The 25163-nt window shown below is 47.0% G+C and overlaps 1 protein-coding gene across 1 annotated transcript in view; it reads left to right on the top strand.

The window, feature by feature from the left end:
• SLC27A1 (solute carrier family 27 member 1) overlaps positions 1-23821 on the top strand; it is a 236410-nt gene extending 212589 nt beyond the window's left edge. Inside the window, exons 10-12 of the mRNA XM_086961355.1 lie at positions 4339-4503; positions 6576-6722; positions 22085-23821. Of these exons, the coding sequence (XP_086817481.1) occupies positions 4339-4503; positions 6576-6722; positions 22085-22242 (470 nt within the window). The 3' untranslated portion in view covers positions 22243-23821. The remainder of the gene's footprint in view (positions 1-4338; positions 4504-6575; positions 6723-22084) is intronic.
• Positions 23822-25163: the final 1342 nt, after the last annotated feature.

The raw sequence follows: 25163 nt of genomic DNA, 5'->3' as shown, positions 1-25163 counted from the left end.
AAGTCCTCCCCTAGGTGAATCGGTTAGACAAGTTTCTGACATGTATCCCCTAGACCCCAATAGAGAGAGAGATAGACAGAAACAGCTCAAGAAACGTGAATATTGTAAATCACTTCGTAGTCACTGTATTGTGACTTTACTGATTATGTTTTTTCTGAGTCTTTTGATTATTGCTGTAAGTATACTGTTACACTTATATTATCCCATTTTCAAACATGCACATTCTTCTGCAAATAACACTGTCGAACACACTTTTAGTGAATTACCCCCGCATGAGTTGTCTTACCGACTTGCGCTGCGCAACAATACATTCATTAGTATGTTACACCATTCCCATCAGACCAGCAATGCTACTAATTGTTGGATATGTGGCCGACTCCCTCCCTATCAGAAATACAAGGGAGTTCTGCCCCTCTTTCCGTACCCTTTCACACACAATGGTTCCTGTGGTGCATGGTTTAGTTTGATTAATTCCTTAGATTCAGATTCTGTAGTTTACCAGGGCAACTGGGTATGGGGAAACCTGAACACTGTTTTGCATAAAGTATGTTTCCCTGACAAGGAGGGTCTTCCCAAAAGTACAGGAACTGATCTAGAAAATGAAGTATATGGATTAGGTAACTTTACACTTAACCTCATGATTCTGAATGTTGAATCCGAAACCGAACCAGTCTTGCCCGCTATGTCAGTACTACCAGTCAAAGGTGAATTATGTGTCAGAAAGAATGGTTCCGTACACCTGGGTCATAGTAAATGTACTACTGTGATCGAATTCAGTGATAAGGGCAAGTCTACATTTAAAGCTTCTCGACATTCCTATTTCATTTGTGGTCATACCGCCTATATACGCTTACCTCTAGATTGGGATGGCACTTGTTACATTGCATTCCTCCTGCCACCTGTTTTCCTAGCCCCTCCTGATTATCATAGGGACTCCCATCTAGTACACGTTAGACCCAAGAGAGATCTCCCGATTGTCGACTACACTGAAACGGCATGGGAGCAGTATACAGACTTCAATAAAGGTTTCTTTCCCTACTTAGGTGCTGTCTTTAATAGTAAACTGATACGTAAATTAACCAGAACCCTTGAAGCTGTAGTGAATGAAACTACTTCCGCCCTAGGCAACCTAACAGAGGAACAGTCTGCTATGAGACTTGTCGTTCTTCAAAATCGTCTTGTCCTTGACGTCATCCTGGCCGATAGGGGCGGAGCTTGTAGAGTCATCGGATCGAGCTGCTGTGTTTTCATTCCAGAAAACGCGCCATCAGTATATAGAGCCATAACCCGTCTTCACAAAATTGCAAGTCAGATACACCAGAATCCAGGCACCTGGACTTGGTCCGGTTGCTTCTGGAGCGTGTTATCAGCCTGGGGATGGAAAGTCCTATCCTTCCTAGGAATAGCCCTTCTCATAGTATTCAGTTGTTGTCTATGTCTGCAATGTGGGCCAGCGATTTGCGGCTTGTGCGCCACATCATGTATTCCTCATTCAAGTCCACATTCAAAATCACGTCGGAAGAAAGAAGAGCAAATGATGTTACATGAACAAATTGATAGATTAATGAGGATTGATATATCATGATGGGTCCGTAGGGGACAAGGAGGGAATGAGGTAATATGAATTTTTATGGTCAATTGTGTCCCCTATCGTAGACCCCAACGGCTCCATGTACGTGCTTCAAGTACATGTATGTTCCCTCCACTTTGAGCTATAAAGACACAAATACATTTGCGTCCAACGTTAACATGTCCTCTTTCAGATCCACCATGAATGGGTCGAATATTCAGTTCCTAAGTATGCCTTGCCACCGTCTTTACATGGTGTACTTTTCACGTTTTCCTGGCTCTGGCGAGTTAGGCCCTGTTTTCTGCCATTCAAGCCTTTTTCTGCTTTCTGCCTCTGGAAGCTGCAGCTTGGACCTGCATCTGTATCCATAACCTTTACCTTACTCCCTGCGCGGCTAGCGGTGCCTGGCTCGGCCTGCTTGCCTGCCAAGACTGTATTCAGCCTTCAAGTTATCTGCTCCGCTCCTCGAAAATACATTCCTGTCTAGTAGTTTAGGTAAACATCCTTCCCAGCTGCAGAGCAAAGGGCCCGGCCTTTCTGTCTCCGTGCAAGTAATTCATAGCTCCCGTTACCATGGTAGGCCCATGGCCCCCTTGCTTTACACATAGACACATATGCACGCACTAGCAGTCAGTATAGAATAGCCTCTGCCCAAGAGACCTTTCCTTCTAGATAATACAGTTCCTCAAACACAAGATACCAGATATGATTTGGGATTAGGTTGTTCTGACACGCCAGACTTCTGTCTCCCTGTATAGCACAAATGTCAAGTCCCCTTTCACCCTCCAGTTACACGTCAATCACACGTCATGCTGCTGCGCGCGCATCTCTGCCACATATTTCTGCTGACTCTCCAGGATTCTTCTATGGATCCACCCACTTGTGACACTTCTCTATGACGTTTCTAGAACACACCTTCGTGTACGCCCTTGTGCACACCTTCTGTTACGCATGTGTGTTCTTATCTCGTTTCTTTTAGCTGTTACGCCTTCTGGACCCATCACCACTGTAATGCATTGACTATATATATGATGTACTGTTAATAAAGCATTGTGATTCCCTTCCTGAACCCTCGTGGTGATGGAACATGATACCTGGTTCGAACCAATTCCTTTTTAAGGAATAAAACCCTTATAAACTCAGATGCCACGGACTCTGCCTCTCATTTTGGATTGAGTTATTCTTATTGAACTTTACCGCATAGAAATTAAGTATAGGTAATTTAAATTTACCACAAAGATAGGAGTCGTCCTCAACCAATGCTAGCGGGTTGCACTACACAGAAGGCACCAAAGCACATCGTGCCTGCAGTAAGAGAAACGAAAGTAGTGCTCATAGTCTAAATAACACGTATCGAGTAACAGCTGAAGTAAAAGGGCCAGTCGCCATGGGAGGTGACAAATGAAGAGAAGGGGGTACTAAGGAGGGACTAAAAAACCTACTAAGGAATCAGAAGTCAGCATTTTGGACAGACAATGACACAAGCCAATGGCAAGTATGGGCGGACAGTGGGTGGAGCTTCTATTCGTATTTCACCACAAGTCTTGCAGCGCATGTGCCCTGGCTCAAGCTCGACCTAAAAAGCGATCTGGTAGTTGAGTGCATGGGCTGATGGATGAGTCACTGCATGGACGGAAGAATCCAGGCAGTTTGGTATAAGCCAGTGCTGGTTTTGTTATTTGTTTGAGCTAAGCTTGAAGTGTGCTGTTGATGCTATGTTTGGACTGTACCTCTTTCAAGGACCTGCTCTGAAATGTGATGTTATCAGTTGACCAGCACTGTTACCAGTGCTTAATTTGAGCCGGTGGTTTCCTGTGCTCATCACCGGCACTTAATCATCAACACCGGCGCTTATCATGAGCACCAGTTAAGGACACATTCATTTACAGGAGATTGTGATTTGCCCAGAATCACAGATGTTGAGCAGACAGACTCAAACCTGGGTCCTTAATTCCGAAGTCGGCAGTGCTGGCCATTACACAATATCTTTTCCCCACTTTCATGGTTACTAGTTGGTTCTGGAGAAATGTGCTGGTGCAAGATGCCTCTTGACGAGAGCCTCAGCACTTATTCTTTTTACAAATTAACCCCTGATTGTTACGTAATATCTCTTCATACTACGAATGAGAAAACCAGCTGCGTTGTTTTTAGGGGAGAAAAATGGAGAGGTACAGGAGATAACATTAAAAAAGAGGGAAAAGCAAGCATTATGTATGAGGAGGTGAAATGCGCATGAGAAAGTGAAGCGACGCAAAGACATGATGACGAGAGCTGATCGAAGGATGTTCTACAAAATGTGGAAAGTGAGGAAGGAAGAGGCAAAAGACAGGATCCGTAACACAAATAATCAAGAATAGAACTTGTGAATCCAGTACCAAACGTCACATTTCATGTTAGCATTCTGTGTGTTACTGGGAGCTTTGTTACAAAGGCACACGTAAATGCAGCATTTTGCCAGCATTACAAAGTGTGACTGAGAGCCAAGGTTAGAACCCAGGTTACCTGTATCCAAAGTTAAAAACTTAGGAGTTTTTCTCACGCAGCTGAATTATCTTGTCCAAGAGACCTGAAATGGAAAGAAGATAATGAGAGGTGGAGGACAAATGAGAGAAAGCAGAGAAATAAGTGCAGATATGGAGGGACAGATATGTTAGCAAGGAAGCATAGAAAGATATCCTGTACAGTGTGTAGTATGCTCTTACAACTCAGATGTTTGTGGTGTATTCTCACAATTCAGTTGTGTGTGGTGCGCTTCCTTGCTCTCTCAGGTGACGTGCTTGTGATGGACGAGCTCGGCTACATGTACTTCAAGGATCGAAGCGGAGATACCTTCCGGTGGCGAGGCGAGAACGTGTCCACGACGGAAGTGGAGGGGACACTTAGCCATATTCTCAACCAAACAGATGTTGCTGTGTATGGAGTGGAGGTGCCAGGTAACTATAGCCATACTGTCTGGGAGGACTCTGTGGGGGTGCCTGGTCAAGACCCTGAACAGTAGAGAAGGGCAAAATTCACCAAAATCTCTGGTTCTGTCTTGAGGTCTGTAACTGCTTCCTTGCCATGAAAAGAAAAGTGATTTTTTCTGTATATATATATATATATATATATATATGCGTGGAAATGTTCTACTAAAAAGAAAGCAGCGGAGCACTGTATGGTACTAGGAATATCTGCAAATTCAGATCTGAAGAGGAAAGTGAACATCTCTGAGGAGAGTGAGCAAGGAAACCCCAGAGAGGGAGAAAAAAATCTGTGACACAGAAAGAGGAAGAATGTGAACTAGGTGAAAGAGTGCACCCCAAACACGGTTTCATATTTTTTCTGTTGAACTTTGTTTACAGAAACCTATGTTTTACATCTGCTTCTTTATAGTGACCAAGACAGTCCTAGTCCCCATTAAACCTGTACTGATTGCTTTCCCAGGAAGTCACGTCACCTTCTTATTCAGTGCACGAGACCCTACTTTTTTAGGGTTTGCATTTTTCTATAAGAAAGTTTGTATAAAATCAGTGACAAAAGCGCCTACACTACAGCTGGCAGTCCTAGGATTTTCAAATAAGCCTTTGTTTACAGCTCCTTCCAGTTTACCATTTGTAATGGTGAGATGGTGGAAGACTGTTGGATCTCTTTCCCTGCCCTCTCCAGGCTGTCTACCATTTGCTGTTCCAGTCCTGTGATTTTATTCCGTCCACTTTCTGGTGATAAATGCTTCGAAGGTCCCCCCACCGAAGTGGCAATGGCTGCCTCTGTTTAATATGATTTGCTTGTTATGGTTTCGTTTTCATTGAGACCATGGAGGTCCTTTTGTCTTCTAAAAATCAAACATGTCTTGTACTCCCCTTGTTTTTTACATTCGTCTCTCCTTCGAATTTTCTCTTCGGCATCCTTGAAGAGGGAGCAGGAAGCCACATCCAACAATCTGTATTCACCCTTCCTTCGCATTTGGTAGACACATAACTTCCACTCCGCTCTCTAAAGAGAGATAATGTTCATCTGGTGGAATCGATGAAGGTAATTATACATGGAGAGTTGGAAGTGATTTAGAGCAAGTAGGAAAAATCTGCTGTGCTGCATAGATTGGGACTGTCCCACCGTAGAAAGCGAGGATTATCCAAGGACAGCATGGAGATGGTTCCATCAACTGGTCTGAGCAGGAAGAATCCTGTGGCACGCCGTTTGTAGAGCCTGAGCTGTGCTTTTATACATACATGCATTATCGCCCACAATTGCCTACGCTTACCCTTCCAGAGTCTATGCAAATGCATTTGGCACACAGTCAAAGCCAGAGGAGAACCTGAGGAGGACACCAGACTGTAGCCTTGAAATTGAGACTGGATTAGCACAGCGGTGTTAAAACACTGAGTGAAAATGAAAAGGAAGCAGCAGGTGATGCTGTCTCAGGAAACTAACCAGTGCAGAGAATGAAGGGGGGGCAATGGGACATTCAGATCCTTTCTGAGAAGAAGCCCAGAGTGCATGGGGATGATATGGAACCCCTCATATCCGTTGGTTGTCTGCGAGCAAGGACACTGTTGGGGTGAGCTTCTCACGCTGGATTCACCACAACATCCACTCTTCTTTTAGTTCATGTAGGCGGCCATTTTGGAGCATGGATTTCTGTGAGGGGAAGCCAATCAGAAAGGGCTTGTAGTGTGAGTGCCCACATTTCAAATGCCTGTACTAGAATAAATAACCCAATGAAGCGGGCAGGTTTTTAGACAGAAATATTTAACAAACACTTGCCAGAATACAAACCGGCGTGGGAGCTTCACAGCAAGGGTTGCCTTTAAGCCTGGTACGTGATAGAAGGGGCGAGAGTGTGTGTTGTGTGACACAGGATGCTCTTTTTAGCCTACACTCCTGCATTTCCTCGTCCACTACCTTTTTCATGAGTTTGTGCATTCCAGGACAAGCTTCTCTTTCTCTGCGCTCCATTTTCTGGTCTTTGTGCATAGTGAGGAACACTGTCTGAATCCTAATCCCTGTGTCAATGTATTTCTTTTAGGGGTGGAAGGGAAGGCCGGCATGGCAGCGATTGCAGATCCAGAAGCAAAGCTCAACACAGACACGCTGTACCAGCGACTGCAGAAAGGGCTGCCTCCCTATGCTCGCCCCATTTTCTTGCGCCTTCTGCCCGAAGTTGACAAAACAGGTATTTACAATTTGGGTCTAAAATCCTGTGTATTCCTCTGGACGCATGAGGGGGTGTCTGTATATTTTTTTTCTCAGACAGCTGTGGAGTTGGTGCTGTAAGAAGGGGCGTGCGTCAGTAATGCGCGTGGAATGAACAGAGGTGACATTTAATTTGTTAGCTCAGGTGTTTTTAGTGAGCATTCAGCAGCTGCCCCTGGATGCTCAATAAGTGGTTGCTAAGAGACTCTGTGACCTCCATTCTGTGCATGCTTGGGATTGGGTTCAACCCACCAGGGCATCAAACGCCACTTTACTGCTTTGCTCCACAAAGTCAATCTTCCAGTGTGTATACAACAAACCTCTTTTGTTGTCTCAGACTATCTATCTACAAATTTGCATCCAAATATAAACAGCAGAGGATAGATATTTCCTTGCTTAGCCTTCAAACACTGTCCTTAATTATTCTAAAGCTTGACACGTTGACTTTACTTGCGAGAAAGTTCTTAAAGAACTCTACCCCAAACTCCCCACCCTAGCCCTGTAACCCTTTTCAGCTTGGAGTATTTTCTTGTGTTTTGCAGTCACGGTTAGAGGTTGGATGATTCGTAGGGTTTAAAAAACAAATCAATTATAATAAATAGGGCAACAAAATTCTAAAAAAATAACTTCAGTTTGATGCCAGTTTCTTGCTATAAACAGTTGCTTTTAACCATAAATCTGTCTTTTTATTTTATTAAAGTACGACACTGTCCGATATTTCCCTTGAGAAGTGGAGGATTAAGAGTTTCCTACGTCTTAAAAAATGTATCTACTGAATAACCCACCTATAGAATACTCTGACTTTCAGAGAATGCTGTTTAGCCCTTGGTGAGAGAGTGGGGTAGAAAGAACATCTTCGTCTGATATCTGTAAAGGTGCGGCATAGCCATATCAGGCAAAAACCTACATGACCATCTGAATAAAAACGTATAAAGTTTGGGATTGTCCAAAAAAGGGGGCGTCCTGGTACTATAGCTGCTAAACACAATGTTTCTGAAATGTCCACCTATCACAGCTTTGTTTGTTCTACTTGTAGCAAATAGAGTGAAATAAATGACTCCTCGGATGTGCTTTTGCTTTCATAGACTCCCATTCCTGGTGACCTCTTCCTCCTAATGTCACCTCTGGTATCATTTGTTTCACATAGTTGTTGGCAGTAGTCTCTATAAGCCATTAAACAAGACAGATGCCTTGTCACTCTTCACTCCAAACCTGGGGGACTACAGTATAGTTTCAGGAGGTGAACCAAAGATGCCACCCTTACCTTATTTCTAACCCTGGATGGTGAACTCCACTCCGCTTGCGGAATTTTCCGCACTCCGCGTTATTTGGAGCTCGCGGAGTTCTGAAAAACTCTGCTCCGCGTAGCGGAGCAGAGTTTTTTTCCTTGCTCTCGCTCGTCAACATCAAGTTGGTGAGCACAAGCGAGGGAAATCCACCTCCTGGTGATATTTTTCCTAATTTGCGCTCGTCAAAGTCAAGTTGGCGAGCACAAGCGAGGGTAATCAACCTCCTACCGAGATTTTTCAATGCAGGCGGTCAGATTTCTCAATGCGATTGACCGCGAATGCTTGCAACCGCTCGTGTTGAGAAACTGTCCGTTTCCATTGAGAAAGCTGCTGCTCAAGTAGAAAATCTACTCGAGCGGCAGAAAGGAAGCAGCACCCACTTGTGCTGTGCATGGTGCGATAATTTCACAGTGTGGACAAACACCTGGTGCTGAAAATTACTGTGAACAGCATTTTTCTAATGCACTCCGCCACTTGCTGAGCTCCGCGTAGAGCAGCAGAGGTTTTTTTGCACTTTGCAGAGTTTCGCAAAAGCGGAACTCCGCCAAGGCTGATTTATTTACAGGGAGGAACTCCGAGCACCAACTCTACCCACCCAATCCCAGATGATCCAACAAAATGTCACTGTGACAACCCACTACCTCCATGTCCCAGGGAGTACCTTCCCAGTACCACATACGTTTTTAGTACAACAGCGATCTTCTAGGGAGGGGGGTGGTGCAGCTTTACACACACCAGAGCTTAATAATGCTGTAAAGACTCCCCATTATATCATAAAAGAATACATTAGAAACCGGGAAACAACAGCAGAACATGTTATAAAACTGTTTTAATGCTTAGCAGTAAGCACAAACTCTCACATAGGACTGAAAACATATACAGCTCCCAGGCTGCATTGCAGAAACATAGCCTAAAAAGGCTGAAAGCTAACTCATAGCAACACAGAGATAAACTGGCATCGTGCCTTTAAGGCAGTCATGACCCCCAGCTTCCCATCATGCCTCAGGGGTGACAGTTAGGTCAGTTGTTCTTTCCAGCTCCTTCAGGAAGGATCCTGGTTACACAGCTCCACTTTTTTTCTGATTTTAGTCAGAAATAATCTTCACTTTTTTGGAATTTCATTACTTACTTCGACGTCTTTCATCTCTTGAAGTAAGGTTCTGTCTTTTTGGACAGTTTTGGGGCATTTTTTCCTCTCAGAATGCCTTCTCTTTTTGATCCCTGCCCTTCTTGTGGAAAAAAGAAGGCCAGGTCAGACTCTCATGAGGTCTGTATTCTTTGTTTGCCTAAGGAGCATGACCCTAAGACTTGTCCTCATTGCCAGGCCTTGTCCAAAAGAACTTTAAAGGACAGAGAAAGGATTCGTCTTTATGGGCTGGCAGAAAAGACTTCCAGAGGCAGGTCACCGGCTAAGAAGGGCTCCAAGTGGGCGAGAGCTACATCCAGAAGCAAGGTCCCTCGCCCTTCTACTTCAGAGTCGGGCTCGGCGCTGAAAAATCTACCACCGGTGTATCATTTATCCAAGAAAAGGCCATCGACGGCGGGCTCGCTGTCGAGACAACATTCAGGCACGTCGTCGACGTTGAAAAATCGTGATCCTCCGCTGTCGTCAACCCGGCGACGATCGGCGTCGAGGAGCAAAAGCCCTCCGCTATTGTCAACTCAGTGGCAATCGGAGTCAAGGAGTGTCAGCCCTTCACCGTCGTCAACTGGCCGACGATCGGCGTAGAGGAGTAGAAGTCCCTTGCCGTCCCCAGCTCGACGTTCAGCGTCTAGGGAAGGTACCCATCCGTCGTCGTCAGTCCATCGACGTCGATGGTCAGGAGTCCTCCGCCATCATCAACTCGGCGACGATCGGCGTCGAGGATCGGGACCCATTCGCCGTCATCTTGACGACGATCGGCGTTCAGGATTCGCAGCCCTCCGCCGTCGTCTCGACGACGATCGACGTCGAGAAGCAGAGACCCTTCATCTGCACTTCGGCGTTGAGGAGCAGAACCCCTCAGCCGTTGTCGACTCATCGACGTTTGACGTCGAGGCGAAGGAATGTTCAGGCATCGTCTGCAAGACTCTACGTCGAGGAACAGGGAAACGGCATTGAGACCGGGTCCAACAACAGACCGGAGATCTACATCGAGAAGGAGGTCCAGGTCAGGGTCGAGAGGCACACGCCCAACGTCAAGACCCGTTTCTGTGAGGTCTGGAGGAGGATCGGTGGTTCTGGTAACGAAATCAGCGTCACACCATTCTTCCCCTCATTCATCTAGACATCCTTCAACAAGATCTGCCTCTCCAGAAAGAGGCAGACTGAGTCATAGGTCTCCTTCACATAACAGGGAAGCTTCCCCTGCTGTGCACTTGTCTCCAAAATGGCTCCTTCCCGTGCATCACTGGAGTAAGGATACAGGAGCAACAAGCGGATGCAAGAGTACGCCAGTCCTCTTCATAGGTCACCTCTACAGAGACTGGTACAGGAAGTGGACAATTCGCATTCGCCCAGGCGTGAGGAGCGAAGGGGCAGATCACGGGAGCAAAGACATAGTTCCCATCGCAAAAGAAGACTGTCACCTACGTGGTCTTCTTCTTCAACTCGATCCTCGAAAAGGGACTATTCTCCCACCCTATCGGACAGCTCTCTGTCTAGAGTGTCTCAAGATAGATGACATCAACACCTACCATGATATGCTTCAGAGAGGGGCTCAGAAGCTAACCATCGAGATATCAACACCTCAGGTGGCAACAACGGTTATCCTTGAGACTCTGCAACAGAGAGCAGCCTCTCGTCCGTTACTTCCCCTGTTTCCTGGACTTCTGGAGCCCGTAATGGACATTTTCCTGACTCCAGCTGCGATTAAAGCCGCTCTGGCTAGGAATCAGAAGAAGTACATATCTGCCTCCACAGACCCTGTGTTCTTGAAGACAGACCCGCCTGAGGATTCTGTTATATTTGCGGCAGCGAGGTAAACTCATGCTGTGGCTGCGTCTTCATCGGTCCCATCCGATAAAGAAAGTAGGTCCCAGGACTCTTGGGGACGTAAAGTGTGCGGTTCTGCAGCATCGTCACTGAAAGTCTCCAGTGCAGCAGCCTTATTAGGTCGCTATGATAGGGCCTTGTGGGACTCCTTGGACAGCTTCAAAGAGAAGTTGCCAAAAGAGGATCAAAAAGACTTTGAGGAGGTCATCACGGAAGGTTTGCTTGTTGCCAACCAAATGATCAGCACGGCAGTGGATGGTGCTACACTGTCGGCACACTCTTATGCCCATGGGATTTGCGCTAGGAGATCCTCCTGGTTGAGGTTGACAGCTCTCAAACCAGATGCCCAACAGAGAATCATGAATCTCCCTTTTTCCGGCTCCTCCCTGTTTGGCACACATACAGATGAGGAAATGGGTAGGATGAAGGCAGAGCTTAATACCCTCAAAGCCGTTGGATTGGAAAAAAAGGAGTTTATGCGTCGCTACAGACCCAACCAATGCAAGGGCTACCAACAGAGGGTTCAACCCCCTCAATGGGCCCAGGGTAAAGGCCAAGGCAAGTCGCAGTATCAAGGCCGTAAATCCAACAGAGGTAGAGGAGGTCACCAGCAGCAGTCCTCTAACACGGCCAGATCGGCAGGGAAGCAATCATAAGGAGCTTCCTCTAGCGCTGTTGCCCACTCTAGTGGGAGGAAGTGCTTCACATCATCTGGAAGAGTGGTGCAGCATCACAAAAGATTGTTGGGTGCTAAGTATACTGCGCAATGGATAAGCACTATGTTTTCGTGTACTTCCAAAGGACATTCCTACGAAAAGATCTCGTCCTCACCAGTTATAGTTGCTTCCGCAGGAAGTGATAACCCTTCTGCGAAAAAAGGCCATAGAAGAGGTTCCTTCCGCGCAGCGAGGGAAGGGAGTCTACTCCAGGTACTTTCTTGTGCCCAAAAAAGATCAGGAACACAAGTTCAGACCGATCCTGGACCTTCGCTTGCTGAACAAAGTTATTGTCAAGGAGAAGTTTTGCATGTTGGCCCTTCATCAAATATGTTCACATCTACAAGTAGGAGATTGGATGTGTTTGGTGGACCTCCAAGATGTGTGCTTCCACTTACCTATCATTCCACGTCATCGCAGATACCTTCGATTTGTGGTCGGCAGCAAACACTATCCGTACAAGGTCTTGCCCTTCGGACTGAAATCTGCCCCACGAGTCTTTACCAAGTGCATGGCAATGGTGGCGGCCGCCCTACACAGAAAAGGTCTGTTCGTCTACCCTTACTTAGACGTTTGGCTCCTCAAAGGGCCATCGCCTCAAAAAGTAAGGAAGGATTTCCAAGTCTGTCAAAATCTGCTCCACAGACTGCGTCTTCATGTGAACATGGAGAAGTCAGTCCAACAGCCTACCCAGACAATACATTATTTGGGAGAGACTCTGGACTCAAAGATAGGAAGAGCGTTTCCTTCGGCGGAGAGGCTTTCATGCAATGCAGCAGAAATGCAAAGCTCTGCTTCAGACAGATCGCCCAGCAGTCCGACAGGTGGCATCTCTGCTGGGGTCAATGGCCTCCTGCATATTTCTCATTCCCAACGCCAGGCTCAGAATGAGACCTTTGCAGCAAGATCTGGAAAACAAATGGGACCAAGCAACAGGTCGCTGGGAGGACTTGATTGTTCTCTCCCAAGCAGCACAATCATCCATCATGTGGCGGACTCCACAGCAAAACCTGTTGGTGGGAGTCCCTTTCCATCAACCAGTTCCAGTGCAATAGTTGATAACGGATGCATCTCTGCAAGGATGGGGGGCACACATGGGGTGCCTCCAAATGCAGGGCCGGTGGTCCACAAAAGAGCAGTCCTACCACATAAACATGTTGGAGTTACGGGCAGTCCATCTTGCTCTGAAAGCTTTTTGGCTGTCGATCACGTCCAACTCGATCCTGATCCAAACAGACAACATGACCACCAAGTATTATCTAAACAAACAGGGTGGTAGGCTCTCTCGTCCTCTCTCCCTTAAGGCTCAAGCAATCTGGCACTGGCTTCTGGCTCGGAACCTCTCCGTAGTGGCGGTGCACCTTCCGGGAGAGCAGAACATAAGAGCAGACGCGCTCAGTCGGCACTTCGAAAATCAGGCAGACTGGGTGCTGCACGACGAGGTGGTGGCAGATATTTTCCAGCAGTGGGGTCGTCCGTCAATAGATTTGTTTGCAGACGACAAACACAAAAAGTGCCACGCCTTCGCATCCAGATTCCACCGTCCAGGGACAAGGGGGAATGCGCTTTTGATGGATTGGTCAGATACATTTGCATACGTCTTTCCTCCTCTGCCTCTAATCCCGAAGGTGGTGTCCAAGCTCATCAGATCCAACATGAAGATGATTCTGATAGCTCCAGACTGGCTGTGAGAAGTTGGCCTGATATATAATGTTCACTATTCTAGTGAGCACTTTGTATCAGTCCAAACAACCCTTATGGTGATTGGTTGTAAGTCAACCTTATAGACAAGCTATCCTAGTAGCGTGGATACGAGCAGTCTTCGGGCTAAACTCTAGAGGGCGTGTTAAGCCAGCTGTTATACCATCACATATACCCCTTGAACACCAAGTGAAAGGACACCACACAAGTGTTATGAAAATAAACAGTGTATTTATTTAGATCACAACAGCCCTGTACTCTTTATGAGGACAGGGTACTAAGCACACAACAAAACTCTTAGGAAAATATTTCAAGTTGCACAATTTACACAGATGCCCGAGGGGCACGAAAAACCATATACTCTAAAAGTGGAATGCGAAATTACTAGCAGGTAAGTACTGTACTAATAGGCTTTGGAATCGCTAGGACTACGTTACTGAACCTTCAGATTACTAGTAGGAGGCCTAGGGGACTCGGGTGCAGAGTGTGCACTCTCACGCGGGATGCGGGACAAAGTCTATGGGAGCTAGTAAAGGCAAAGTTAGTGTTCTCGGGCGAACCCGATAAGGTAGATCGAAAACGACAGTGGATCCTGACCCTTGGATAGTGAGGCTATGCTGGGGCACCGAAATGCCGAAGTTACCTAGCCCAGGGGCTGCAGCTGCGTAGGTCTCAAAAGACTTCGGGAATCCTCGTAGACGAACCAGGAGCCTGAAGAAAAGAAGTTGCTGGCAGGCGACCAGTGAAGACTGTTCGAGTGATCCAAGCCTGGATCCTAGATGGATGACACCTGAAAGCAGAGGGGACCAAGTTCGTGACTACTAGCCAGTAGTCAGGTGGCACCAGGAGGGCACCGGATGGTAGTCACCTCGACTAGGTGAGTGGGCGACGCTGGGCTCTGCAGTCTCATGGACCAGGAGGCGTTGTCGGCGACCAGGATGGAGGTGCGAGCTGTCCCACGATGGATGATGCTGTCGAGGTTGCTGGACCCAGGATTGGGGCAACAAGTCTTGGCAAATTCAAGCCCACGCGGTGGACCTAAAATGGCGTCTTGAGTGGACCAGGAGGGTCCGGGGTGCTCCTCTTTTGGAAGGGAGCAAGGGCCAGTCTGGAGCAACCAGACCAGAAGCAGTGATGTCGTCGGGCGTCGTTCAGAAGGCCACAAGCCAGCGGGCTCGTAGCCAAACAACGCGGTGAGCAGCAAAAAACAGAAGGGCCCCACGCAGATCGTGGAGATGCTGGGAGGCTGGACTTCGGTGCTGGAGCTGGTCAGGGTCGGGGCTTCTCGGACCCCAAAGCACTCACCAGAGGATCCCTCGGCGGTCGTGCTGGATAGAAGTCGTGCAGTTCTGATGATGGCCGGTCCCTCGAGGTCTCGTCGCACCTACGGTTCTCAGCTTAGCTGTAGAGGTAGGTAGAGGTCAGAGGTGCCAGGGAAGCTGGGTCTCGTCGTGCTGGTCGGTCGGATTCCTGAGGAAGGACGTGCAGCAAACCGCAGAGTTCTTAGATGGTGCCTGCGGATGCAGGGTGACTACTCCTTAGCCACAAGGTAGAAATCTTGAGAAGAAGTCGAGAGTTCCTTTCGTAGAAAGTAGTTTCTTGATTCAAAGATGATCTAATTTGGAAGGGTCCCCGCTCCTGCCTTTATCCTAAAGAAAGGGGTGGGTACGCGACTAGGTCCTGCCCTAGGGGTGGGACCAGGAAGGGGGGTGGTTACACCCCTCTCCCATGCCGGACTTTCCCCAGGCCAGGGGCTGGTGTGCCCCTGGAACTGGTTCTAGCCGGCAGATGCGTAGTGAGCACCGGGGTGCCACTTGCAGTCACCTTCCTGTAAAGCCCTGCCTACCCAGGATACACAAAACCCTGTCTGGGATGGTGCTAGCACCGCCCCTGACAGGAAACCCTTTGTCCAAGCTCTCCTCGCTGGAAGGACTCCCAGCAGCAGGAGGTCAGACTCGTGTCTGTGGTGGCAGCATCCATTTTGTGGAGCTGAGGCTTGAGTTAACTTTAACCGGTGTTCACAGTTACATACATGCCAGTTTTTCTCTGTGTTGCTATGAGTTAGCTTTCCAGACTTTTTAGGCTATGTTTCTGCAAATCAGCCTGGGAGCTGTATATGTTGTCAGTCCTATGTGAGAGTTTGTGCTGACTGCTAAGCATTAAAGCAGTTTTAAAACATGTTCTGCTGTTTTTGTTTCCCTGTTTCTAATGTATTCTTTTATGATATAATGGGGAGTCCTTACAACATTTTTCAGCTCTGGTGTGTGTAAGGCTGCATTTGCTTTTTAATATAGATATATATATATATATATATATATATATATATATATATATATATATATATATATATATATATATATTGAACGAGCAAGGCGCCAAGCGCTTCAGGAGGGCTGCCCACAGCGCATCCAACCATCCAGTCTTTCTTGTGCCCCATCAGCTACACAGCTTCCCTCCAGAGTGATAACAAGGAAGTCCCACGCGTTTCGGGGCAGACACGCCCCTTCCTCATGGACTGCTGCAATAAGCACACTCCACCCACCATGATGATTTAAATGCATTTTATTTAAATCGGGCCGCCCTGAGTGGGCGTTGCTCTTCACATTGAGCTACACAGCATGCTGGTAGCTGTAGTTCGTATGGCGAGTGTAGTAGTGTTCCTTCAGTAGGCTGTGCATTATTGTTTTCGTAAGTCATCTTGATTCATTAACCTTTGTTTCCAAGGTCGGAGGTGGGTTGTGAGGCTGACGTTCATTAGAATCGATGCGCTGTGCTGAATGAGCAAGGAACGGGTTTCCTCGCTCCAGTCCCCGATTTCAGAGGCTTGAGCATCTGACGAGGTGGAGCCCCTCCCGCGGTCATGGCAGACCGGAGAAAAATTGAACGAGCAAGGCGCCAAGCGCTTCAGGAGGGCTGCCCACAGCGCATCCAACCATCCAGTCTTTCTTGTGCCCCATCAGCTACACAGCTTCCCTCCAGAGTGATAACAAGGAAGTCCGACGCGTTTCGGGGCAGACACGCCCCTTCCTCATGGACTGCTGCAATAAGCACACTCCACCCACCATGATGATTTAAATGCATTTTATTTAAATCGGGCCGCCCTGAGTGGGCGTTGCTCTTCACATTGAGCTACACAGCATGCTGGTAGCTGTAGTTCGTATGGCGAGTGTAGTAGTGTTCCTTCAGTAGGCTGTGCCTTATTGTTTTCGTAAGTCATCTTGATTCATTAACCTTTGTTTCCAAGGTCGGAGGTGGGTTGTGAGGCTGACGTTCATTAGAATCGATGCGCTGTGCTGAATGAGCAAGGAACGGGTTTCCTCGCTCCAGTCCCCGATTTCAGAGGCTTGAGCATCTGACGAGGTGGAGCCCCTCCCACGGTCATGGCAGACCGGAGAAAAATTGAACGAGCAAGGCGCCAAGCGCTTCAGGAGGGCTGCCCACAGCGCATCCAACCATCCAGTCTTTCTTGTGCCCCATCAGCTACAAAGCTTCCCTCCAGAGTGATAACAAGGAAGTCCGACGCGTTTCGGGGCAGACACGCCCCTTCCTCCTGGACTGCTGCAATAAGCACACTCCACCCACCATGATGATTTAAATGCATTTTATTTAAATCGGGCCGCCCTGAGTGGGCGTTGCTCTTCACATTGAGCTACACAGCATGCTGGTAGCTGTAGTTCGTATGGCGAGTGTAGTAGTGTTCCTTCAGTAGGCTGTGCATTATTGTTTTCGTAAGTCATCTTGATTCATTAACCTTTGTTTCCAAGGTCGGAGGTGGGTTGTGAGGCTGACGTTCATTAGAATCGATGCGCTGTGCTGAATGAGCAAGGAACGGGTTTCCTCGCTCCAGTCCCCGATTTCAGAGGCTTGAGCATCTGACGAGGTGGAGCCCCTCCCACGGTCATGGCAGACTGGAGAAAAATTGAACGAGCAAGGCGCCAAGCGCTTCAGGAGGGCTGCCCACAGCGCATCCAACCATCCAGTCTTTCTTGTGCCCCATCAGCTACACAGCTTCCCTCCAGAGTGATAACAAGGAAGTCCCACGCGTTTCGGGGCAGACACGCCCCTTCCTCATGGACTGCTGCAATAAGCACACTCCACCCACCATGATGATTTAAATGCATTTTATTTAAATCGGGCCGCCCTGAGTGGGCGTTGCTCTTCACATTGAGCTACACAGCATGCTGGTAGCTGTAGTTCGTATGGCGAGTGTAGTAGTGTTCCTTCAGTAGGCTGTGCATTATAGTTTTCGTGAGTCATCTTGATTCATTAACCTTTGTTTCCAAGGTCGGAGGTGGGTTGTGAGGCTGACGTTCATTAGAATCGATGCGCTGTGCTGAATGAGCAAGGAACGGGTTTCCTCGCTCCAGTCCCCGATTTCAGAGGCTTGAGCATCTGACGAGGTGGAGCCCCTCCCACGGTCATGGCAGACCGGAGAAAAATTGAACGAGCAAGGCGCCAAGCGCTTCAGGAGGGCTGCCCACAGCGCATCCAACCATCCAGTCTTTCTTGTGCCCCATCAGCTACACAGCTTCCCTCCAGAGTGATAACAAGGAAGTCCGACGCGTTTCGGGGCAGACACGCCCCTTCCTCATGGACTGCTGCAATAAGCACACTCCACCCACCATGATGATTTAAATGCATTTTATTTAAATCGGGCCGCCCTGAGTGGGCGTTGCTCTTCACATTGAGCTACACAGCATGCTGGTAGCTGTAGTTCGTATGGCGAGTGTAGTAGTGTTCCTTCAGTAGGCTGTGCATTATTGTTTTCGTAAGTCATCTTGATTTATTAACCTTTGTTTCCAAGGTCGGAGGTGGGTTGTGAGGCTGACGTTCATTAGAATCGATGCGCTGTGCTGAATGAGCAAGGAACGGGTTTCCTCGCTCCAGTCCCCGATTTCAGAGGCTTGAGCATCTGACGAGGTGGAGCCCCTCCCACGGTCATGGCAGACCGGAGAAAAATTGAACGAGCAAGGCGCCAAGCGCTTCAGGAGGGCTGCCCACAGCGCATCCAACCATCCAGTCTTTCTTGTGCCCCATCAGCTACACAGCTTCCCTCCAGAGTGATAACAAGGAAGTCCGACGCGTTTCGGGGCAGACACGCCCCTTCCTCATGGACTGCTGCAATAAGCACACTCCACCCACCATGATGATTTAAATGCATTTTATTTAAATCGGGCCGCCCTGAGTGGGCGTTGCTCTTCACATTGAGCTACACAGCATGCTGGTAGCTGTAGTTCGTATGGCGAGTGTAGTAGTGTTACTTCAGTAGGCTGTGCATTATTGTTTTCGTAAGTCATCTTGATTCATTAACCTTTGTTTCCAAGGTCGGAGGTGGGTTGTGAGGCTGACGTTCATTAGAATCGATGCGCTGTGCTGAATGAGCAAGGAATGGGTTTCCTCGCTCCAGTCCCCGATTTCAGAGGCTTGAGCATCTGACGAGGTGGAGCCCCTCCCACGGTCATGGCAGACCGGAGAAAAATTGAACGAGCAAGGCGCCAAGCGCTTCAGGAGGGCTGCCCACAGCGCATCCAACCATCCAGTCTTTCTTGTGCCCCATCAGCTACACAGCTTCCCTCCAGAGTGATAACAAGGAAGTCCGACGCGTTTCGGGGCAGACACGCCCCTTCCTCATGGACTGCTGCAATAAGCACACTCCACCCACCATGATGATTTAAATGCATTTTATTTAAATCGGGCCGCCCTGAGTGGGCGTTGCTCTTCACATTGAGCTACACAGCATGCTGGTAGCTGTAGTTCGTATGGCGAGTGTAGTAGTGTTACTTCAGTAGGCTGTGCATTATTGTTTTCGTAAGTCATCTTGATTCATTAACCTTTGTTTCCAAGGTCGGAGGTGGGTTGTGAGGCTGACGTTCATTAGAATCGATGCGCTGTGCTGAATGAGCAAGGAATGGGTTTCCTCGCTCCAGTCCCCGATTTCAGAGGCTTGAGCATCTGACGAGGTGGAGCCCCTCCCACACTACTACACTCGCCTTACGAACTACAGCTACCAGCATGCTGTGTAGCTCAATGTATATATATATGGAGATACATATATGTGGAGCACATATATGATTGTGTTTCCGGGGTCCTGCAAATGGGCGGGAATATTCTAGTGCTTATGACTTTGATGAGGATACCCCTGGAAGAGAACTAGGATTACAGGTAAGCAACTAATCTAAATGGTATCTTTCTAAAAGTTATTTTTCCAAAATAAATATTAAAAAGCTGACTCCACCAATAATAGATCTCTTAATAAATATGACAATTAGCCTTTTCCTTTTGAAAGTTACAGATTACATTTTGTAATCTTTACTTTGGATCCAGCTACAACTCTGCCAATGAAAATAGGTTTTAGGGATCTATGCACTGCAAAAACATGCCAATTTTAATTTTGCTCATGTTTGGCTTATAAATGTTAGAAATTATTTTATTGAAATTTTATTTGCACACATCAAGATGCAATAATAGCGGCAGACAACCGTCCAGCTCCGTTCCCACAGTGGCCAACTTACATATGAACCAATGAATCCTCGAACTGTGCCACAACACCCCCAGTAATGTTACACAGCGCAATAACCCTAATGAAATAAGAAAACAACACACCCTCCCACAGCACAACCACTTTTAAATATCAAACACCTTACCTTGTGGGCAACACGATGTACCTAGGAGCGACTTATTAATATTTAAAAGCCGGCTTTGAAAATAGGTTAGTTAGACAGATTTGACAGCAAGTTTTCATGGTAGGCCTGAAACCATGTGCTCTACAGTCCCCAAGTGGCAATTAACTTGAGGCCATGGCTCTATTTCCTATGCCTTATGCTAGGGACTTGCCTGAAAGTTGGCCAATGCAATCATTGATAAGCCAATTTAACCATGCTTAAGGGGGGAGAACCTAACCAATAAATATGGACCTGACTATAACCTATGTTTATAGTCTGGTCCGCACAACTATGCAACATGTTTATTTACCAAATATTGTCCTAGCAGGTACCTGCGGTCTTCAGAGACTCTGTTGGTAAAACAACCAAGTTTTCTCAGCAGGCATACTGGAAGAGAGAAGTTGTCACTACTCAGCATTGGAACATTATACCTTTTGCTATTCCTGCGTAGGCCAACCGTACATGATTCGGCAAAGCAATTAAAACGCTTGGCCGGACTGGCCGTAGAGGGCACCGGGCATTTCCCCGGTGGGCCGCCAGGGTGGGGGCTAGTTTTGGGCCCATGTGTGGCCCATTTTGTTACCGGGGGGGCAGCAATATAGGACCCCGGTAACAAAATCACCAAAACCGGCCCAAGTAAACAGAGCAGTTTGCCAGGGCTGGGTTCTGTTCCCAGTCCGGCCCTGTTAAAACGTATCTGTTTCAACCGTAGTTCTGCTCTGCATGCCTGCTGTTTCTAAATTTAGTGTCAGTACACCACTGATAACCACATGCTTTACAAAACTAAAATTAACTTTACTGCTGTTTAACAAAGATAGAGTGCAGAGTTTTAAAAAACTACAAAAGTTAGGTCCAGAAAAAAGTGAAAGATTGGAGGTGACCATGCAGAAAAGGTGGATTTGCTGCTTGCATCACCCCCTTCCCTAATGAAACTCTAAAGCAGATGCATCTCTACATCAAAACATAACTGCTCTCTGCCTTCATGTACTATAATGCTTACTTGTAAGTCCACGATGTATTCACAATCTCATCGCCTGCCTGGGAATTTTCCCATCGCATGAAAAATGACCTCCCCAATCTTTGCACTGCATGTACTTAGACTAGGCCTCTAAATAGGCCACACACATTTCACATATCCTCACTCCTTCCCCCAGCTCTTTGAGATGCTTGCAATGGATTACAGAAACTGTCAAAGAGCAAATGGGATGACAGGTGAAGGAGTTTGACAGAAGCTGTGCTTAAGATGAAGTACTGCGGTTACTAGACAAACTAGCATTGTTCATCTGCAATCTCTTTCCTACTCCTCAAAAAAAAGTTGTGACATATGTTTTGGACTTCAAAGACCTCTGGGTATAGCTTCAAACTTGCCTCCCATGGAGGATTTTGCGTTACATTAAAAAAAGTAGTCAGAATGTAGAATCTTTGAACGGGATGAGCCTCTTGGTGTATTCCAACAGACACTCCATCACGGTCGGCCTAAAACCACGCCTTGATCCTTTCATAGAACGTAATTGGCGCTAACTGCTTTTTGGTGCAATTTTTCATTAAAAATTAATTTCTCCAGTTCCCCTTACTAGATTTTCTCATTTTGTTGTCATTTTCTTTAATAAATAATGTTCTATTTTTCTAAATCGGTTTGAGATTTTGACTGTTTGGTGTTTTCTTTTATTACTGGGTTGGTACTGTATGAATACTTTACGTATTGCCCTGAGTTGAGCCTATCTGTGTAGTGTCATAGTTTCCAGGGAGTTGAGGTCATGTTAAAAAAGTAACTTTGGGCTTCACCCTGACAAGTTACTATCCTTATTCCTCGAGGTGGGCGACTGCTGCTCAAAATCCGCTCTCATCTTGATTTTTCATCTATTATTTCATGGAGGTTTACATGTTGAGTAAATGCTTGGTTGGGGAGACACATTGCTGTGGGTGATTTGGGAGTGAGCATGCAGTAAGGGGTATGCATTTGCCTTTTTGACCCATTTCCCCGTTCCTTTGTTTTCAAGGCACCTTTAAAATTCAGAAGACGAGATTACAACGAGAAGGATTCAATCCACTCCTGACATCAGACCGGTTGTTCTTTCTGAACACAAAGCTGGGACAATACGTTCCACTGGATGAAAGCACATTCAGCAACATTCAGACTGGAAAGATCCCCCTTTGAACTTCGGCCTTGGGACATCTTGGCAAGGACAGTGTCCTTATCTTCCTATGTGTGAGTGTGGGCTGGCTGCTGTCATGAGGCACCAACAACGGACAGTGTGGTGCATAGACTGAACCTAGGTTACAAGGGTGAAAGGGATGGACACGGACAGAGGGTAGTCAGAGTTTTCTTGGAACACTCAGCCACCTTAAGTAGACACCTAATGGTGTAAGGAATACACTTATATAGCAATATTTAGGTATGAACATACTCAGCTAGAAACAGGACCTTGTGGTCCAGGGGTGCATTTATGGAGGTAAGAAATCTTACATACGGCTGTAGATGTACTTGTCGGGGAAGAGGCCAGACACACCTCACAACAGTGAGGGGCTAAAGCTGGACGCGTATGTGGTAACTGGGGATGGTGCTATGGGATATGGCAACTTGGTATTGGACAGATCCTTAGACTGCAACAGATTTAGATGGGGACGAAGGCTTGATTCATTATTTAAGTGGGCTGTTATGGTTCACATTAGTGTATGCTTTGGCCTGAATTCATTAGGCCCTGTCCTTGATGAAATGACAAACGCGATGGGCTACTCTTCTGTTATTTACAATTATGTGAGGGTCCTCTAACTTCAGGCAATCTGCAATTATTGCTGCTCTTTGGACTTACCATCATGAGTAATGAAGACTTGAAGAAGCTGCCCTAACTGGACCGGGACTTGCTGGAAATAAGAGCTGGGGCCATATTCGATCAGTTGTTACTGTCTTTAGTAAGTGTGGGTGCTAGACTGGACTCTTGGTGGAGGTAGGTGCTACTGGTGCTGCTCCAAGAGGTTGTTCTCTTTCTGTGAAAGCATTTGTAGGGAACAGTAGCTCTAGAGAAATCATGGTGTCATGCACAATTGCAGTGAATCAGTGACTTGTCCATTGTAGATTGCGAGACTGGGATTTTCATCCCGTGAACCAGTCCGCAACACAACTTCATCCCCTCCACCTGACACCACTTGTTCATTTTAGGTCTCTGACCCTTATGTGGGGTCCGGGCAAACTCTCCTTTCCATACCAGCACTTGGCCCTCCCATCCTTTCCACCAGCCCCTGTCACTTTGCTCCTGTGCACCACTGGCTGGCATTTGTACCTCCTCCCCACCCTTAAGAGAGGCCCTGCCACTCCCTTCTGGCAATACTCACCCTCCAATACAAGTGCCCGGAATCCGCACCCAGTGCAAGCAACTGTAAACCCTGAACCTACTGCACCAGCCTCAGCCCTGGAGCCAGTGCCTGTTAGCCGTGTCAGATTCTGCAGCATGAAACATCCACTATACTCACATGGTGTGCATAATTCCGCCACTTGGTGGCCATTGACCTAGGTATAGCCTGAACATTACGTAGTTACACAATGCCCCCTAACGTGACTGCACTCCTAGATGCCTTTCTCTCATGGTTGTTGCACTGTAGAAATCACGAAAAAAGTTGTTGAAAACTAGTAGAGAGAGCTCAAGAGAGCACTGAGGTTTTCATGGATAATCTCTGGGGTTGTTGACGTAGTTCGAGAATTAAATTTTCTGAAGGTGGAGTCCCTGAGATTCTTCAATCATTATGTAGTATGAGCACGATTTTTAAGTTCTGTCCAGGTAGTCATCAGAAGGTCATTTCAAAGGCGATCATTCATTATGCATGTTCTGCCTTCCAAAGAAACGTCAGTCCAAAGACTTCCACACATGTTCACTGTTGCAACACGAAACCTTCATTCATAATGACAAGGTATTACTTACCCATTTGGCAGCAGCAGACACTGCAGGACCTTCCGAACTGGAGTTGCAGAAGAGAAACGCTTCGTCAATGGACCAGATGGGTTTCTCGGAGGTGGATGATGGCAAGGCTAAAGAAGCTCAGGTTAAACACAAGGCAGACTGAGACCATGAGGAAACTGCCCAAGCGCCAAGACCCGGTGGGCATATTTATAAGAGCCTTGCATCACGGTTGCATCACGCAAAGTGGTACATGCATGACACAAGGCTCTGAGTCCGATTTACAAAGCCACATTGTGTGGTGTTGAATAAATCTGGAGTAAGTCTAAGCAGCACAAATACTGCATCGCCTTACTCTTTGCAAGGGAGGTGTTCCATGGGCATTGCGGTAGGTGTTCCCACGCAACTCCTGTGGGTTTTGACACATTTCCAAATTTACAAGGACTTGTGAACCTGGGATTGCGTTGTAATCTTACGCCTCCCCAGGGCAGGTGTAACGAGGAGAATTATGTTTATATTTCATAGGTTTTTTCCTTTTTTTGTGTGCTGCAGAATGTCCTGCACAAAAACAATCCTGCCTACAACACTAACATCCTTTCCCCATGGTACAAGGTTGCCTGCATTGGCTATGGGCGGCAAAAACACAGCCAGCACAGGGGGAAAGGAGAGGAACTCACTGTTTTGGATAAATATTGTGCATTTGTGCCCTTTCACTTTGACGTAGGGCAGCGCAGCAAGGTGACTTATTGTGCAGCCCTATGCCAAAACCCAATAAATGAGATCCTAAGTCTACAGCGTCCTAAAGTAAAAGGTTTTCAGAGCTGTTGAGAAGGACGGTATACAAGCTACCGAGTAAAATGATGAAGTCAAAAACTTTGAACAAACAAGCAGAACCACATAAACACAAGCCCTCAATTCCGAAAAAATCTTCGTCTAAAGAGCTCAAGAAACTTTTCACCCAACTGGGTACACAGTCAAGGTCACAAGGAAGGAGGTGCCCAAGACTGTCTGCTTGTCTTCTGAGGGAGATCAAGCTTGGTAGGGGAAGGTACGGCGGGCAGCCTTGAAGAAAAAGTCACATGGAGACAAAAACACCTCTGACACCTTCAACGTTTAGCAAAAGAAAAGGGTACTAGTTGCAAAAATCGAACACCTTGTCAACAAGAAAAGTTTTGTTTTAGATCTG

Source organism: Lissotriton vulgaris, chromosome 1_1 (genome assembly GCF_964263255.1).
Source record: "Lissotriton vulgaris chromosome 1_1, aLisVul1.2, whole genome shotgun sequence".
Lineage (NCBI taxonomy): Eukaryota > Metazoa > Chordata > Amphibia > Caudata > Salamandridae > Lissotriton > Lissotriton vulgaris.
This window is presented reverse-complemented; position numbering and strand designations above follow the sequence as displayed.